The sequence below is a fragment of the Lepidothrix coronata genome, unplaced genomic scaffold, assembly GCF_001604755.1.
Source record: "Lepidothrix coronata isolate B3197 unplaced genomic scaffold, Lepidothrix_coronata-1.0 Scaffold61, whole genome shotgun sequence".
NCBI lineage: Eukaryota > Metazoa > Chordata > Aves > Passeriformes > Pipridae > Lepidothrix > Lepidothrix coronata.
The window spans coordinates 5147-21988 of NW_016690241.1; the positions used below are offsets into that span (position 1 = coordinate 5147).

Sequence of the window (16842 nt, forward strand, 5' to 3'; positions counted from 1 at the left end):
AAGAGTTAGCCAGGTGGAGTCCACTGGGGGACTGAAATTTGAATTTGGAGTTGGTGTTCGGATCAGTAATGGAGCAGACAGTATCCTCCTGCAGTTTGGTAGGCTGCAGAGTGAAGCAGAGGGCTCTGATGGCTGAGGAAAATACTTGACAGATTGTCATTGCAGTGGTAATGTAGCCACCTGGTTGACAGCTGCAGCCCCTTTCTTTACCGTGTATTTTCTTCCCTCCCAGAGTGTTTAGGGAGCTGTACCAAAGACTAACCTTTCTGAAAACATAAAATACAAACAAATCAAATTATTTAACTTCTTGAAGAGGTTGTTTCTGGGACAAAGAGAGGAATGCATGAAGGGATGGAAAGAGGAGAGAAAAGATGATTCTTTGACTCCTGTGACATTAAGCTGTTCTCTTTGAGACACACTGATGTTCCTTGAGCATAACACTCTTATAGACTTGGGATACAGAGGCCTGCCTGCTATCAGGAACAAAACAGTCTTCAAGATGTATTTCTAGGTTTAAGAAAAAATGTTTTTATTGATTCTCCTGACAATAGCTGAGATTTGAATACCTAAAAATTCGAGTTCTCAGTATTTCCAGTAAAAAAGAGTACTTAATTTGGTTTTGCATGATATTCTTGTGTTTTCAAGTTTATAGTGCCCTAGTTGTTAATTTTGAAAACCAGTGTGGTATTTGAATGTCTTATATTTTCATAATATTTTTGGAACTAATAAATAATAAAAGAACTCTGAACCTTATAATTGCTAGCCAGCACTCAGATTTTGTATTTTTATTTCTTTACAGGATCTGGAGTTTCATGGAGTAATGAGATTCTACTTTCAAGACAAAGCAGCTGGAAATTTTGCAACAAAATGTATCCGTGTCTCTAGTACTGCCACAACTCAAGATGTGATAGAAACTCTTGCAGAGAAGTTTCGACCAGACATGCGAATGTTGTCATCTCCGAAATATTCGCTTTATGAAGTGCATGTCAGCGGCGGTTAGTATTTATTCATGGAGTCCTTCCTGCATCCTCACCACCGTCCTGTCTACCCCTAGCCAAAATATCTTTAGGTTTGCCCTCAGCTTCTGAACCACATAAGACTTGAGTGTTTTGTCCTTAAGTACATTGCTACTAATTGTTTTTTGAAGGGGTGGTATTTAAAAACATAATTACGCATATCAGGCCTGCAGTTTATGTAAATTTTGATTATGACCTATTAAATGCTGTGCATGACATCCTGTTTATTTGTTGACATTTGTGAGAGAGTTGCTATTTTTAGGACTAATATGTAAAGACTAAATTTTTATTAAGAGACTAGGAATGTTAAATTGGAGCAGTTAAGAGTATATCCTCTGTTCTTTGAAGTTGTGGGCCTTTGATAGGTAGCCTTATAATGCATATTCTTTTACTGCTGAATTGGGGGAAGTTCAATTTAGTAGAAGTTAAAACTTAGTTTAATGTTACCTGTGAAGAACTTGGATATCAAAATAGCTTTTGGTACTGCTACCATTTGTCTCCTTCAGGCTGGAAGGTGATAGTGTGTGTGGTGGAGACAGAAATAGGAGAAAATAGCTTTTATTTGTGCTTTTTCCTTTTTGTACTTCAGAAGCTTACACAAATGATTGAATTACCTTAAATTCTCCATTTGGAAGACTGAAAATAATTTAAGATCCAGAATGGAAATTTATTGGGATACATTTAAGTTTTAATGATCTATGAATGATGACTTGCTGTGAATTATATGGGATTAGGGAAAAGTTTTTGTGTCATCGGTGGTTTAAACAATGATTAGTATGTGGGTTTTTTCTGCTTTAGGTTTCTTTAAAAATCTGTTAGCACTGTACCTGTAGTCAAAATGAAATAGTTGGCTTTGCAGAGCAAGTTCCTGATGTTTAAAACATGGTTGAGGCATGAGAGGTGCCTCAATCAGTAGGAGTGTTTCTTACTAAATAAAAGTAACTGCAAAGACATTCTTTTGCTATGCCTAAGTACTGTCTCCTATTTCACAAAGGGAGATCAAATGGCAAAACTTGGTTAAGTTTTTAACCACTCTTTCAGATTTTTTCCATATACTTAAAATACCTGTAATACACTAAGTGAAATTTTGTTTTGTATATGTGCATAATGGGTTTTTTTTGGGGGGAGGGGGTTGGGGAGGTTTTTTGTTTGTTTTTAATTTTCTAATCTCATTTATTTTTGTGCAGTCTTTTTGGAATATTATTTCTCAGGCCCCAATCAGACTGCAATCTAAGTAAATTTAAAATAAAGAAAATTAGTATTTGGAAGTCTCATGAAGTTCTAAAGTTTGAAACATTGTAACTCTAGATCTAACTTCTCTTCCTGAGTGATAATCCTTTTCCCAGACTTAGTTCTGACAAAGGAGTTATACAAGACTACTTTATGGGGGCTGTTAGCTTACGTAAATGGACAGAATATACTTAAGCTGGTTGCTAGAAAGGGGACATGTATTTCTACCTTCCCAGGCTTTCTTTCTGTCCCTCTGCTTAACAAAATAGCATCCACTGATGTGTACTGTGAAGTAAAGCTTTTGAGTTTTTAAGAGCTTAACTTACTTCTAAATATCTTTGCTCTTGAGATACCGAGTAACTGCTACTGCTTTTTGGTTTTTTTTGAAGAAGAAAGAAGATTAGATGTAGATGAGAAGCCTCTTGTTGTACAATTAAACTGGAACAAAGACGATCGAGAGGGAAGGTTTGTCCTCAAGAATGAAAACGATACACTTCCTCCAAAGGTGAGTCTTTACAGAGCATGCTAGTGGTAACAGCAGTTTTGAAATGTGTGGGACTTGCTTATATAGCAAAACATAATTTCTACTTTTTAATTCCTGAAAACAACTGCTGCTGGCAACCTTTAGTATGAGGAGTAAATATTTTTAAATACTTAAAATGCATCTTTGCAACACAGCATTTCTGTGATCTTTCAGATGGCTTGTGATGCTGTGATCCATGTATTGGAGCATGTAATGCCCAGGGAACTTAGACACTTAAACTTTAAAATTTTCTCAAATAGGATATGATGCCTATCCTGCCTCTTGCGAAGCCTTTAAAGGGCAAGGCCAGAGGGAGTTAAATAACTAAAAATTGTTACCTCCCTAGGTAACAATGTTTCTTGAAAAAACTGATGGGAGACTGTTTCCTTTTGTGGAGGATTTTGTTGTTGTTGTTGTTGTTTGTTGGGAGGTTTTTTGTTTGTTGGATTTTTTTTCTCTTCCAAATGGAAGACCTACCAACATCAACCATACAAAAGTTTCGTTTGATATTAGTAATTTAAACAATAAATTAGATCAGACTTTGACTTCTGAAGTCATGTAATTATATATATTTTAGGTAGCTTGAATGCTTATAGCTATGGAAAACATGCTGTTCAGTGTGGGCTATCTTAAGGCAAGTTTTTCATCTTGGGCTGAGCACTAAATCTGTTGCTCTTGGAATTAGATCTTGTTAATTTTAAAAGTGCTTTGGGTACATGAGCTTGTACTACATTTTTGGCTACAGGATACGTTCGTGTTACAAGTGGGGAGTTAATGATGTCTTGCACGACATGTACCAGTGTTGCTATTCCTATTCATTGAATTAAATGGTCTTCAGTCTTCCTTCTCTGTGTTCTTCACTTCCTGATAGAAGCAGGAAAATTTATGTCTTCTTTCTCTCGTGCTCTTTAATGTACTCTGTCTACAAAAGGCAAATGAGCCTAGGATTACAGGTATCTTGTGTATGCAAGGAACAGGAATTAGAGAAGAGAACACTGGAAAGACAACTCAGAAAAACGTACCATAGGGGAAAAGTCCTCTGTAATATTTTTTCTTCTGCAGTTTATTCTGATGTGGCATTCCAACACAGGTGTCTTGAAAGCAGATTAAACACAGTGTTGTTATGAAGTATTTTTACTGGGAGGCAGAAATATGTTTTACAGCCTTCAGTTAATCTTTTGAGGCCAAGTAGATAGCAGGCATTATTCATGTAAAATTCTGCTGCTGCTTTACTTTCTTGAGTAGAATCAGTTCATACCTGCTTTGGAACATGATGTTGTATTTGCCTTCTCTATGTTATTCTCAAGAGTCTTAGTCCCATCACTGTGTAATGGAGTACTGTTGCCTGGGGTATTGTTTCTGTGTTTGTGATAATATGTCTTAATCAGATTCTTCTGGGAAGTTAAAACCAATACTAACTTTTCATTGGACTAAAATTGATGAAAGTTGTCTTAAACTCATTTATTTCAGAAAGCTCAGAGTAATGGCCCTGAAAAGCAAGAAAAGGAGGGAGTAATTCAGAATTTCAAGCGAACTCTTTCAAAAAAGGAAAAAAAAGAGAAAAAGAGGCGTGAAAAAGAGGCATTGCGACAAGCATCGGATAAAGATGACAGACTTCTTCATGGGGATGATATGTAAGTGGTTTAAACTTATATTTTTAAAATTAAATTGTAGTTGTATTTAAGTGCATTAGCAAAAGAAAAAGCACAAGTTGCAAGCACATGCTAACTCAGCTTCCACATGCTTTGCAGTATTGTAAATCATAATAAGGTTAGGGGTAAAATGTAAAGTTTCTTTAATGCCTTTCTTCCCGCCCCCATCTTTAAGAGGTAGAAGGCCTTTTCTTTCTTTGAAAACTAGCAACTATCAATATTTAAATTGGTTATTTATTTCACATGAACATGGGTACATGAACAGTGTTAACCCTGGCAAAAGTGAAATTCACATAGAAACCATCTTCCGATAACTTAACTGAGGCTCCTATGTGTATGGATCCTGCTGGCCTTCTATCCTTTGTGAAGTAATGAGAATATATGTGTTTTAAGCTGTTAATGACAATTTTTAATTTTTATCTAAACTAACTTGGCAGTGAGAATTTTCGCCTTGCAGCTGAGGTTTACAAAGATATGCCTGAAACCAGCTTCACTCGCACAATATCCAATCCTGAGGTGGTTATGAAACGGCGGCGACAGCAAAAACTAGAGAAGAGAATGCAGGAATTTCGCAGTTCTGATGGCAGACCAGACTCAGGTACTTGGATTTCTTGTGGTTAAGTTATAAACAGTAAACTGTTTACTGAGAGAATATTCTGAAGGTCAGCAACCCCTGTAAATTTGACTTAACTTTTGCTTTCTCCAACGTTTTTTGTACATGGCTAATTTATCAGTGGTGTAACTGAATGCAGGATTTGTAAAGGTAGGATTCCACAGGAGTGTGTTTTGTGATAAATGCCAGTCAAAGCTTTCAGTCATGGGCAAATTGGTGGGAGAGAGTATACTCATTGATCTTGCTAGCAGTGCTGAACTGGGAAAGAAGGAAGGATGGACTTTGAGAAACAGAGGAGGCCTTCTGAAATAATTGTCTTTTATTGTACTAACAACAAGTTGAATGACCTGAAAGTGAAAATGCAATCAGTAGCACAAATAAAGGGTGTAAAGGACTGATTGTTCGGGTCTGCACAAAGGATTCTGGTAGATCTTGTGAATAACAGTGATTAAGTATTTCACATTGGTGGGGTGGGGATACAACAGCAGTGGTTGTATAAACATCATTAGAAAGGAACAAATTAAGCAGTGTTAGTATTGATAAAACCTCAAATGCTGTATTCTGTCCATGGAAGGGCAGTGAATAAAGAGTTAGGGGTGTAGAAAACATCATCTGGGGGAAATCTTAAATGAGCTTTTTAAAGAGACAGGAGATTCTTGAAGGTCACGACAAACTTCCTGTCAAGATGGGAAAGGTCTGTTCTTCAGCCGTTGTCACTGTTTCATTTCAACTTCAGGTAATACCAAGCATGGTGAAACACTGGGAAGAAGACTTGATTACATAAATTAGGGAAGTATCACTGGAGTTTTTTACCAGTGGCAGTGATAAATTTATTTTGAGGATGTTATGTAACTTTTCTTGTATTAGCGGATTGACAAAATGATTTCTGAAGGGGTTCGTTCTTACATTCTGTTAGAAATACAATGAATGACTGCATGTCTGTCTTTTTATTCTCTGGTAACATTGTTAATTCCATTTTGTTTCCAAGGTGGAACACTGAGAATTTATGCAGACAGTTTAAAACCAAATATACCATACAAGACAATTCTGTTGTCCACTACAGATACTGCAGACTTTGCAGTTATTGAAGCACTGGAAAAATATGGTCTGGAAAAAGAAAATCCCAAGGATTATTGTATTGCTCGTGTAAGTGAACGTACTAAGACACAGTCTTCTCATGTTTCATATCTGTTTGGTTTTTTTTCCTGCAGTAGCTTCCAAATTAAATGAAATTACTCTGTTAGTTCAGTGACTAAGGTTTTTGGTTTTTTTTTTTTTTTTTTAAATCCAACAGCCTCAGGAATTCTCAGGTGACCTTTCAGGTTTTTTGGTTTTAAAACCTAAATCTTCCAATCTCACTAAATTATTCCTTGCTATATAGATAAATGTTAATACTGAAAGTAACATATTTCTGCACTTGGCACTGCGGTTTTATACCACTAGGTGTGCTTATGATTCACACATGTATAAACTAATAGTTGGTCCTGTGGATACATAAAATTTGTGCATAAAACTATTTCCCTGAACTAAGAGTGAGCATCCATTCAGAAGCAGAAGTGCTGAGGTGAGCTCCATTGTAAAAGGTGTATATTGTATACTGCTGCCTTATAGCTTTCAGCAGTAACTTACCATCATTACAAATCAGAAAAGATTAAACGTTTAAGTGAAACTTAGGCTTGTTTTCAGAATTTAATTATTTTAGGAGTCCCAAATGAATTGTGTAGAATTGTTGTTTCTTAGAGATACGGCTTTAATCAAAAAGTCCCATGGGCAGTACTGGTTAAAGGTTACAAACTTCTGACCATGTCATCTTCTCAAGGAGAATAGTGAGACTTGAAAACATTTGATCCTTGTTTGAGTCCAATCTTGATTACATTTTTGGCTATGACTTGTCTAATAAATGCTAATATTTATTGCTCCTTAATATGATGAAAGAATGGGAAAAAAGTTTGTCTCTCGTAATATTGTGCTCTTTTTCCCTGCCCCTCCTCCAGTGCTTAAAGTGCCACTGGTAAGCAGTAAGAAAGCAGTAAGTGCTATTCTCTGCACTTTGTAGCTGCTCTAAAGGATGTGGATATATGTTTGATCTAAAAGTTCTTTTCTGATTTGCTTTTTATGATATCTTTGAGTAACCTTAGTGTCTGCTGTGCTTCCAGTCTGTAGTGGTATAACTAACTGGGAATTGATATGTTGCCCTAATATTAGGAATAAGGAAACTGTGATAGTAGTGGTGATAGAGTTTTGTAGCAGTGAACTAATGTTAGTTTTCATTTTTTCAACTGTTTTATCTTCATTCTAGGCATAGTTTTAATGAAGTTCTGGACATTTTATCCTTGTCTTCATTATCCTGTAATGAGGGTTCCAACTGTGAAAGTTCATTTTACTTACAGTAAAAGTTTACATAGGTTCTTATTTTAGAGGGAAATACTTTTGTAAGTAATAGATTCTTTTAATGAATCTATTAAAAATTGATTCTCAGTTTTGGCTTCAGAGTATGCGTAGTTTTAATTATGACAATTATCTTCATACTGTGGGATCCATAAATGCAATTCATGATTCTCAGTCATTAATCTTATTAAACAGGTTGCTGAATTGACATTCCAGTTTTTCTGCTGGTTTGAAAGAATCACAGCAGAGACATTGTGACTGAATTTGGAAGATAGCTTTGCTTCAGTCTGTTTAGTTCAGAGTTAGAGGACATCATGATGCATTACAAAATATTTGCGTATGAGGGAATTTATTGAACTGATTGCACACTTACCCAGGAAACTATTGCAAGTTACTCTTGTTGTAGTGGTGGTGTTCCCTGTTACCTCCTCTTATTTTCCGATCTTTTGTGGGGATGTTTAATATAGAAAATAGTCTGGAGAATGTTGTTTTAATCTTGGGATAGGTTAACAATGTCTTAGCTGTGAAACAAAGTGATTTTTTTGGAAAGCACTTCTGGAAAATATTTTGTCTTTTCTGAGCAATGCATCTTATTCATACAGTAAGTTTCAGTACTGACGTAAGTTGTGCGCTTACATTTACATTTGGAATATGTGTAGTCTTCACTGAGTAATAGCAGACTTTTTTTATAACTCTAAGTGTATGAAACCTTTGTTTTGTTCACCATAAGTCATTGGAGTTGGTAAAATCTGCTTGGCCTTTCTCAGTGCTCTTCTGATAAAGTCTTGGGTTTTAATTTGTTAATCCTTCTTTTATGAATAGAGTATTTTAAAGCTTACTTTTAAAATCTGCTTTTTTTCCAAATATTTTGTGAAGTCACTTTCCTTACTTGAAACTTTAAAATACCCTAGCATTAGTTTGATGTGTCTTTAATCACTGTTCTCCCTTTTTGGGAACTCACAAATACACTGCTAAATTGGTCCAATGACCATTGGTACTCCTTTTATATGGAAGTCTCATAGCTGTTTACCCTTGGTAGGGCTTTTCCCCTTGTTCTTTTGATGTTACAGTTTTCTGTGGAAGTCAAATCCTATACATGTTCCTATTCTTAACATATGTTGAGTTTAACTGTGTATAGTGGAACGTATAACTTCAATTTCTTACTGGTTGGGATTTTTAAATGTTTTGTTTTCTTTGAGTGGCAGATAAAGTGTCTTCAAAGAAGACTTTAACTGTTGACATTTACTTAACTATTAAGATGGATTTTAAGTTGTAGGACAAGACCACTATAAGGTTGCATAACTCACTCCTGAAGTTTCAGGAAAGATGAACATTGTAAGAATTTTTTGTAACACCATTGACAACTTCTGTTGTAAATGTCATTCTCCTGTCAGTTGCTTGCCTTCATATGCCAGTTTGCAGTGTATTGGGCTGTGCCTTTGTCCCTGCTGCTGAAGTGCTTTTCTATGTCAGCAAGTAAACACGCATTTGTTCCAGTGTGGGTTTTACTTGCTTCAGTTTGCTTGGTTGGAGTTTCCCTGAGTAATATGGGGTTCACTGCACATCTCTGAAGATGTCAAATTAATTAGACAGTCTTCCAAGCTACCTGTGCATATTCACTTAGGGCATAAGACTTCAGGCGTGCAGCGAACTAGTTAACTTGTAAAAGTAGAGTCTGGATTAGATTTCTGGTTTAGCATGCACTTATTTTTTTACTTGAGGGTAAGACATAAATAACTTTTTGTAATGTCAAGCAAAAAGATGCAGTTCATGGTGAGTAGGTTTTTCTTTTTCTTTTTTTTTTTTAAGAAATAGTCATTACAGACATAAGGCATTAAATATTTTTAGCAAGATTCATTGAGAGGTTTTTTGGGGGTTGTTTTATTGTTTTTTTATGTTTTGCTTTGGATTTTGTTTTTTTTTTCACTAGGGGCATGTGCAGAGCCTGTGTTCCCAGCTTGTAAGGAAAATTGAGGATTAATTATTTATAATAAGCAGATATATTCAAATATACTGTAGATATGAGGTTTTTACTTAAAAAAAAACATTAAAATTACAGAAGAGCTTATTAAAGACCTATTATAGCATGGGATTTTCTTGCGTGAGACTTTTGCTGAGGACAGATCTGATAACTTGATCTGTATATATTGCTTAACCACAGTAGGTATTTGAGAATTATCTTCTCTTTTTTATTCCAGCAAATGCTTTGGAAATTAAGTCTGAAGTTGCTGTGGTCTTCATTTACATTTCTTAGCTTGTATTTTCTGCCTGTTTCACTGAATTGTAAATTAATAGATACAGAATTGAATGACTTTATGATAATTTATATATGCTCATGAATGCACTTACGACAAAGCACAGTGTATTCTTCCTAATTCCCTGTTTTGCATTTGTTTCAGTTCATAGGTTGTCAGCTGACAACCTGCTTCCAAGAGATATGATCTTAAGCTGGTTTTACCCATCTGTATTTCCTGTGCAGTTGCAGAAGTCAGGGAAGTGTCTGTGCCTCATCTCAGCAGTCTGTATGGATGCAAATTCATGAAAGGATATTTAAGTGCATCTGTTTTTAAAATTAAAGCAAATCTCTGCCCATGAGCCAAAACTCAATCATAGTATAGACTTATTCCTATGTTTTTCCGTTATTCTAAAATGTAGGAATTTCAGCTTTGTGGTGACAGCATTCACCTAAAACACAGATGTTTTCTGAAAAGACATCGTAACAATCAGAAATGTCCTAGCCTTAATAAGCTCAGATGTGGTGTTTTGTATCTTTCTTCAGGTTAAGTCACATGCTTTTTAAAGTGAGATATGTCCCTGTTTTCAGCTCTTCCTGAGAGAGGAGAGGAATGGTAACTGGCTGGGAGGATGAGGGGATCAGTGCTTTTGTGACCCCTCTTCTCTACCTTGTCTAGTTTACCATTGCTGCCCTTAAGCCCGACACCAAGAACAGATGCTTATCCAAGTTCCACGGCAGAAGTAATATCAGGTTAAATTAGTAGCACCTGTGCATTGATATCTTCTCTGTTCCTCTGATTTCACTGCATTTGGGTTTTCTTTGGTTTGCTCCTTAGTCCAGTATTGGTCAGCCCCTGGTACACATGCTGCAGCACGTATTTCTTGTTTTTTAACTAGTTACCTTCTGTCTCAAGGGCTTTGGAATTTAAAAATTGTGGCTTGTTGAATAAGGCTTTAAATACAGTGTTACCTTAATTAGATAATCAAAATTATCCTGTAGGTATAATTGATTTTAAAATATGAGATGTGAAATAGAGCGGTTTAACAAGATAAGATTTGAATGTAGATGTGTTTCTGTTTCCCTCTGGTTTATACATTTTAATGTTTTCCTCCCTTTATAATATCTTATCTATTTGAAAATCTAATTAAAGATAATTTAATTAGTCCTATGTTTAACCAGGTTTTGCATAGAAAATGTTTTAGGGATTACATACTTTTGATCTTAAATGTACTTGTTTCCTGCTTGGAAGAAGATGAAAGGATGTTTGAGGTGGATCTGTGAGAACTTGGTTAACGCAGAAATGGGTGTGGAGAAGAGGCAACCAATGAGTGGAAAGCCTCTTGAGGGATGCAGTGTAGTTGGGTGCTGTAGCCAATAGCTGCATCACTTCCGAAGGTGTTACCTTGGTCATAGTTCAGAGAGGGGAATAATTTAAGGCAGTTTGTTTAAAATAGAATTGGCTATGAATTTAAATAACATTGTTAGGATTACAAATGAGGGAGTAAAATCCATTTTATTTTTTGATTCAGCTTTGAAAGATCTGTCTAACTTAGAAGGTACTCATGCACTGTAATACTTCCTGTCATTGTTATTTGTGCTTGATCACTGTGGGGAGCAGTAATGCATGAAATCTCCTTTGGGGTCAGACTTCATGAATCAAGGTTTCCCCCTTCCTCTGCTTTGCAAGGGTATAGCTCTAAAAGGTCTGAATAGTCCATAGTTCTGTTCCAAAAGTATACTTAGTTTTGTTTCTTCCTTAGAGCTAGACAGCGTGAAGCACTTGTGTGAAATGCTCCAGTTGTACCCTTAGTCTCTGTGTAGACCAGGTAAATTTTGGGTAAGACAAGGAGTCAGGAGATATGACACTGTCTTTGCCAGCTTGTGGTGTCATTTCTGAAGATACTTGTGTTGCATTAGCAGAATGGCATTAGCAAAATGCAAGGCTGATTCCAATGTGTGAAATAATAAAGGAAACTTCAGTTTTATAACTGTCATCTCCACAGATTTTTTTTTTTGCCTTGGCTGTTGAGTTATTGGAGTAATACTTTTTTACTAAAAGAAAGATCTTATCTGCCTTAAGTGTAACTTACTTTTCTTTGCTTTTTAAATATATCTGGTGTTCTGGGAAGTGTGATTTAACTGTAGCAGGAGGTCAGAAAGGAGAGTTAGAAAAAATCTTTGAAAGCAAAATACATTTCAAGTTACTGAATTCTTTGGCCTTATCTCTCACATGCAAAAAAAAGTAATCAGAGGATATACCCCTGAATACTCTGTTCTAATTATCCACTAACAGCTCTGAAAACTAACAATTCTTTTCTAGGTCACGCTACCTCCTGGTGCTCAGCACTCTGATGATAAAGGTGCTAAAGAAACTATTCTTGATGATGATGAGTGTCCGCTGCAGATATTCAGAGAGTGGCCTAGTGATAAAGGTATGTCCAAAAAGCTTAAAGAGATTTTTGTGCCTTGGGTCTGTGCTGTGGACCCCCTGTAAAGTAAGAAATTCTAACATATATTTTAGTATGTTTTGCTTTTGGGCACCTTTAATGTTAGGGAGCGTTAGAGTTATTTACTATTTCATTATGCACTGTTTGTAGTATTGCATCTTTAGGTAGCAGAAAGGTTTTACATTTTATCCTAAAGGTTTTACAAAGGTGTACTTATTTCTAAGTTAAAACTATTTTGAAGAAGTGTCAGGAATTTAGTAAGCTAAAAGTAATCCTAGGGAACACTTGAAAATTAATAGATATTGGTTGTGTGTTTGTTCACTGATAGTGTGACTCAAAGGATGTATAATACTGTGTTTTAGGACTACTAGTCTTTCAGTTGAAAAGGCGGCCTCCTGATTATGTCCCAAAGAAAACCAGGAAAATAACTGAAGGAAAGCCATTAAAGGGGAAGGAAAGAGTTGACGGGTCTGGCTATGGCTCTTGTCTTCCTCCTGAGAAACTACCATACCTGGTAGAATTAAGCCCAGGTAAGAATTCTGATTGTCTAACAGTCTAAATTACATTATTACATGGTCATTTGGATTTTTCAAAAGTAAGACTTCCATTGTAAGGACAAGGAACTCTGTGGGCAGTGTAGGGGAATGCCACATGAGTTGTTCTTCTGATGCCAGACCCTGAATTGGAGCTGTCTAAAGGTAGAGCTGAATATTTCTGTAATATCAAAATTTTAGCAGCAAATGTTTGGAGTGCAAGAAGAGGAGAAATTATTTCGTAAGACTTTGTCTCTATTAGTATGATTGCAAGTATGAAGCTTTCAGTGTTTTGAAAACAAAATAAAAAAATCATTCAATCTTCAGCTTTCTTTGGATTTTGGGCTTTAAAACTTGGCAATAAGTAAAATAGTTTAACATGTCATATTATGGGAAACCAGAAGAGCACTGCTCAAATCTGATTTGTTTTACATTCACAAGTACACTGTAGCATACCTGGAATTTTACAGTACTCTGCATGGAAAATAACATTTTTTTAACAGGACAAGAACATGAATTTTTAAATCAAACTTAAATGTTAAACATTTTTCAGTCTATCAAATCACTGGCAAGGCTGAGTTTTATTTTGGCATCGTTACAACTCTCTGGGTTGTAATTTGCAGTTAATTTTATGATCTAGGAACAACCAGGAGAGATACAACATACATAACGTGCTCTTAATTGATATTGTCTTCATGTTTAAAGATTTGGATATGGACTTTCATTTTTGATGATTTAGTTATATACAGCTCTTTTTCCTATTAAATGTCACTTGGGTACACTCAGATATTCGAGCAAATGTTACAATTTGAAGTGTGGTCGTTTACATTTTGAGAAGCAAGTTTGGAAATCGGTGCTAAAACCTTTGATCAGAACTGCAAACAAAAGGTTAAATTCATAGTCAAATAGTGTGGGATTTTGTGGGTTTTTTGTTTGGTTGGGTTTTTTAATCCAGATGAAATTAGGAATGCACAGAATATATTAAATTTATTATTCTCTTCTATATGGTGAGGTTTGGTTTGCATATTAATATTTTGGATTCTTTTAATAGTACTTTTGATTACTTGTGCTCTGAACTCTTACTCTTCATGGAATGCAGTATTAAATGTTGTGCTTGGTCAGTGGAGCAAGACATCCATTAACTGAGGGAGGAAAAACAATCTGAAATGCCACAGGTGTCAGCGCTGTGTACTAAGCCTTCACACATTGCCTCTGGGACTGACCTGTTGTTCATGGTTTTCTTCTAACAGCTTGTTGTCCCTTTTCTAAACAATAAGGATTGTTTCATTCGGTAGCTTTGTAGTACTGATGTCTTTATGTTCTACCCAGTTTCTGAAGTTGAAAGAGTTTAATGCACTTCATCCTTATAAAATGAATAAGTGTTGTCTGGCTACGGTTTCACCCTTTCCTGTCTTTTCTTTTCTTGCCCTCCTCCGCATGTTCTGCATGGTATCTGTCCTGCTGGTGCTGCCTTCACCTGGGTCCTCTGCATGTGTTTCTAACCCCAGGGAGAAGGAATCACTTTGCCTACTACAACTATCACGCTTACGAAGGTAACGCTGTATTTAATACTGTTCTCTCATTAGTCACTAAAAACTTCACTGGCTGTAAATCTCATGTTTCTTTTTGACAAATGAAAGGCTATCTTGTTTATCTTTGGTTTTTTTTTTTCCAATGGACTGCTTTGGTGAAGTAGTTACCTGTCTTGTCAGCTACCTTTTAATTATTTGATCTGTGAACAAGTGTCAAATTTATCATGAATGTGCTATCATCCAAAGAGTTCAATGTTCCATCTACAATTAACACCTAAGTTTCATAGGGTGGTTTAAAAGCAAGCAATTTTATGGTAGAAATAAAAAGTTCTTTGATCCATCTGCCTGCAGAATTCATAGTTAAAAAGTGTATTGGGTAAATGGCAAAGAACTTAACCATGCTTTCCACTGTTTGACTGCATTGATGCAGTGGATGAAATCTGTGATTTTTGTGTGAAATAGTTTGGACCACTGGTAAAGTGACCTTACTTTTTACTCCGTGGTGTTCCATAGCAACCTTTGGTATTTCTGTTGCCTGGTTTGTGTTGTTGCCTAACGTAAGTGGTGTGTATCAAAGATTTAGCCATGTTAGACTGTAGAGTCTTGTTCAGTTTTATCTGTAGTATTTGAAATTGATAACCTAACCTAAAAATCATTAGGCATCCTTGATTCTCTGTAGAGTTTAGAGTAATGTGCTGATACATCCTGGTTGGGCCAAACAGATAAGAATACAAAGCAACTTTCTTCATTGTGAAATGTCTTACCAAAATACCTTTTCCTTTTCTTACTTTTTTTATTCTCAGTTTCCTCATTTTATTTTCTAGACTGCTGTAAAACTACTACATGTAGTAGCCCATGTTGCTCACCCTTTCTTTCATGGTTGTGGAGTACAATACTGGGGTTTAAAGAACTCTATTCAAACCTATGCCTCCAGTGCTCAATTCTTGGAATTGAATCCAGACTTTCATTTCATTAACATCATTATTCCAGAGAGTAGAAGAGTTTTGTAGAGTGTGCTGAACTAAAAAGCGTGGATGGGCTCTGTAGGAACACTTGAACATTAAGTAGAAAGCTTGAAATTTGATTGTGTCTCACTGGGAAAAAAAAAAGACAGTTTCTTAAATCTTAGAGTGTGAAAAAGAGATCTTCGTATTCTAGAGTCCAGTGTGTCCTTTGGAACAAAGCACTTCAGGATATTTGTATTTATTATAGAAATAACTCCTGTAGAAACGTCCTCCTGTCAAAATGTTGACTGTCTATATTCTTGCAGAGGAACCTAGCAGACTCATGCTTTGTGCAATTGTACAAATTCAGTAAGTTTGCTACTGAAGTTTGTCCAGCTTTTCCACTTCTTCACAACCGCTGATGTTGCTGGTTGTATGACTGTTTCATTGACTGAAGATTGGATTCTGGATGCTAGAAGATGCACTTCAGTAGCTTGTGGCTCTAAATGTGGCAGTGAGCAATTGTCTCTGTATCCAAGTCATGAAATGAACCAATAAACTGAGATGAATTTGATAGTAATAGAAATAGACTGGATAGACTGAAGTGAGATTTGGCAGCACTTTGAATAGCTGATACTGTCTGTTATCTGTGAATGTGGTTGCTGATGAGTTCAGGGATGTTATTAACTTCAGTTATTCAATCCTAATATTTAAAGGCTGAGGAAAATGACAAAACCACATTTTTTCAGGATGTGAGTCCCTGAGATCTTACAAGCCTGAAATCAAAATTACAAAGCATTAAAAAAAAAAAGGCAAAGCCATAAGGCTTTTATCCATGCTTCATCACAAAAAGAGCAACCTGAGCTGTAAAATACATAGCAATGGAAGATGCGGAGGACATGCAGATGTAACTCAGAAAGAAGAATTGCAGAAGGTTGGAAAGGTTTGAAAGCCTTGGCTTTCAGCCAACCTTCTTTCTGAGAACAGAACTGCAGTATATGTGTAACACTTTTACAATTAGTTTGAAAGAATTTTGTTCCCTATTAGAAGAACAGTTTATAAAAAGGTTTTCCATTGGCTTTTTCTGCTGGAAGTGCACATCTTGTTGGAAATTTAATAGCAGAATTATCTCCTGAATTTCACATGACGTTTCAAATCTGCCCAACCATCTCCTGAACTTATTGGGGTTTAAACTCCTAATACTGAGGAACTTGTGCAGGAAATATGCTTTTCAAATGTAGGTTTAACTAATTTATATTCAGTAGGTGAAGTCCATTGTGTGACCATTTTTGTTCAGCTTTGGGCTTACTTGTTTTCTTATGATCTGATCTTCATCATTTGGTTTGGTCTGGTTTTAAGTCTGTACTATTTCCTGGCATTGTTTCAGGCATTAGATTAGTGAAATCAATTGAAATTATAATTTCCAGAGTAGTGTAGGACTCACCTTTTAGTGGTGAAGTAACATGTTTAAAATATATATCCATGAAGGTCAGCCTTAGTTTTTTCCGTTGTTCAAAAAATATACATTTGTTTTTGTTTTGAATCACTGAGTTGATGTGCTTACAGGGACTATTCACTTTACTACACAGTTTTTTTGTAACACCACTATTTGAAGTATGAATGTTGACTCGTAACTACATAAACCAAGTCATGAAATCTGTCATCCGTAGCTAAGAACCGCCTTAGTGGACTGTCATGTTTTGGGGGTAGGGTCTTTGCCATAGGTGT

The 16842-nt window shown here is 35.9% G+C and overlaps 1 protein-coding gene across 20 annotated transcripts in view; it reads left to right on the forward strand.

Annotated features, from left to right (window-relative positions):
- Positions 1-797: 797 nt before the first annotated feature.
- Positions 798-16842, forward strand: part of AFDN (afadin, adherens junction formation factor) — an 88503-nt gene continuing 72458 nt past the window's right edge. For 12 of the 20 annotated variants that reach the window (XM_017817495.1, XM_017817502.1, XM_017817505.1 and 9 more), the window contains exons 1-8: positions 798-995; positions 2636-2751; positions 4240-4403; positions 4859-5019; positions 6023-6180; positions 11979-12090; positions 12468-12635; positions 14147-14191. In XM_017817495.1, coding sequence (XP_017672984.1) covers positions 821-995; positions 2636-2751; positions 4240-4403; positions 4859-5019; positions 6023-6180; positions 11979-12090; positions 12468-12635; positions 14147-14191 — 1099 coding nt within the window. In that variant the 5' untranslated portion in view covers positions 798-820. The remainder of the gene's footprint in view (positions 996-2635; positions 2752-4239; positions 4404-4858; positions 5020-6022; positions 6181-11978; positions 12091-12467; positions 12636-14146; positions 14192-16842) is intronic. The other 8 variants (XM_017817508.1, XM_017817512.1, XM_017817509.1 and 5 more) reach the window with 3 other exon arrangements.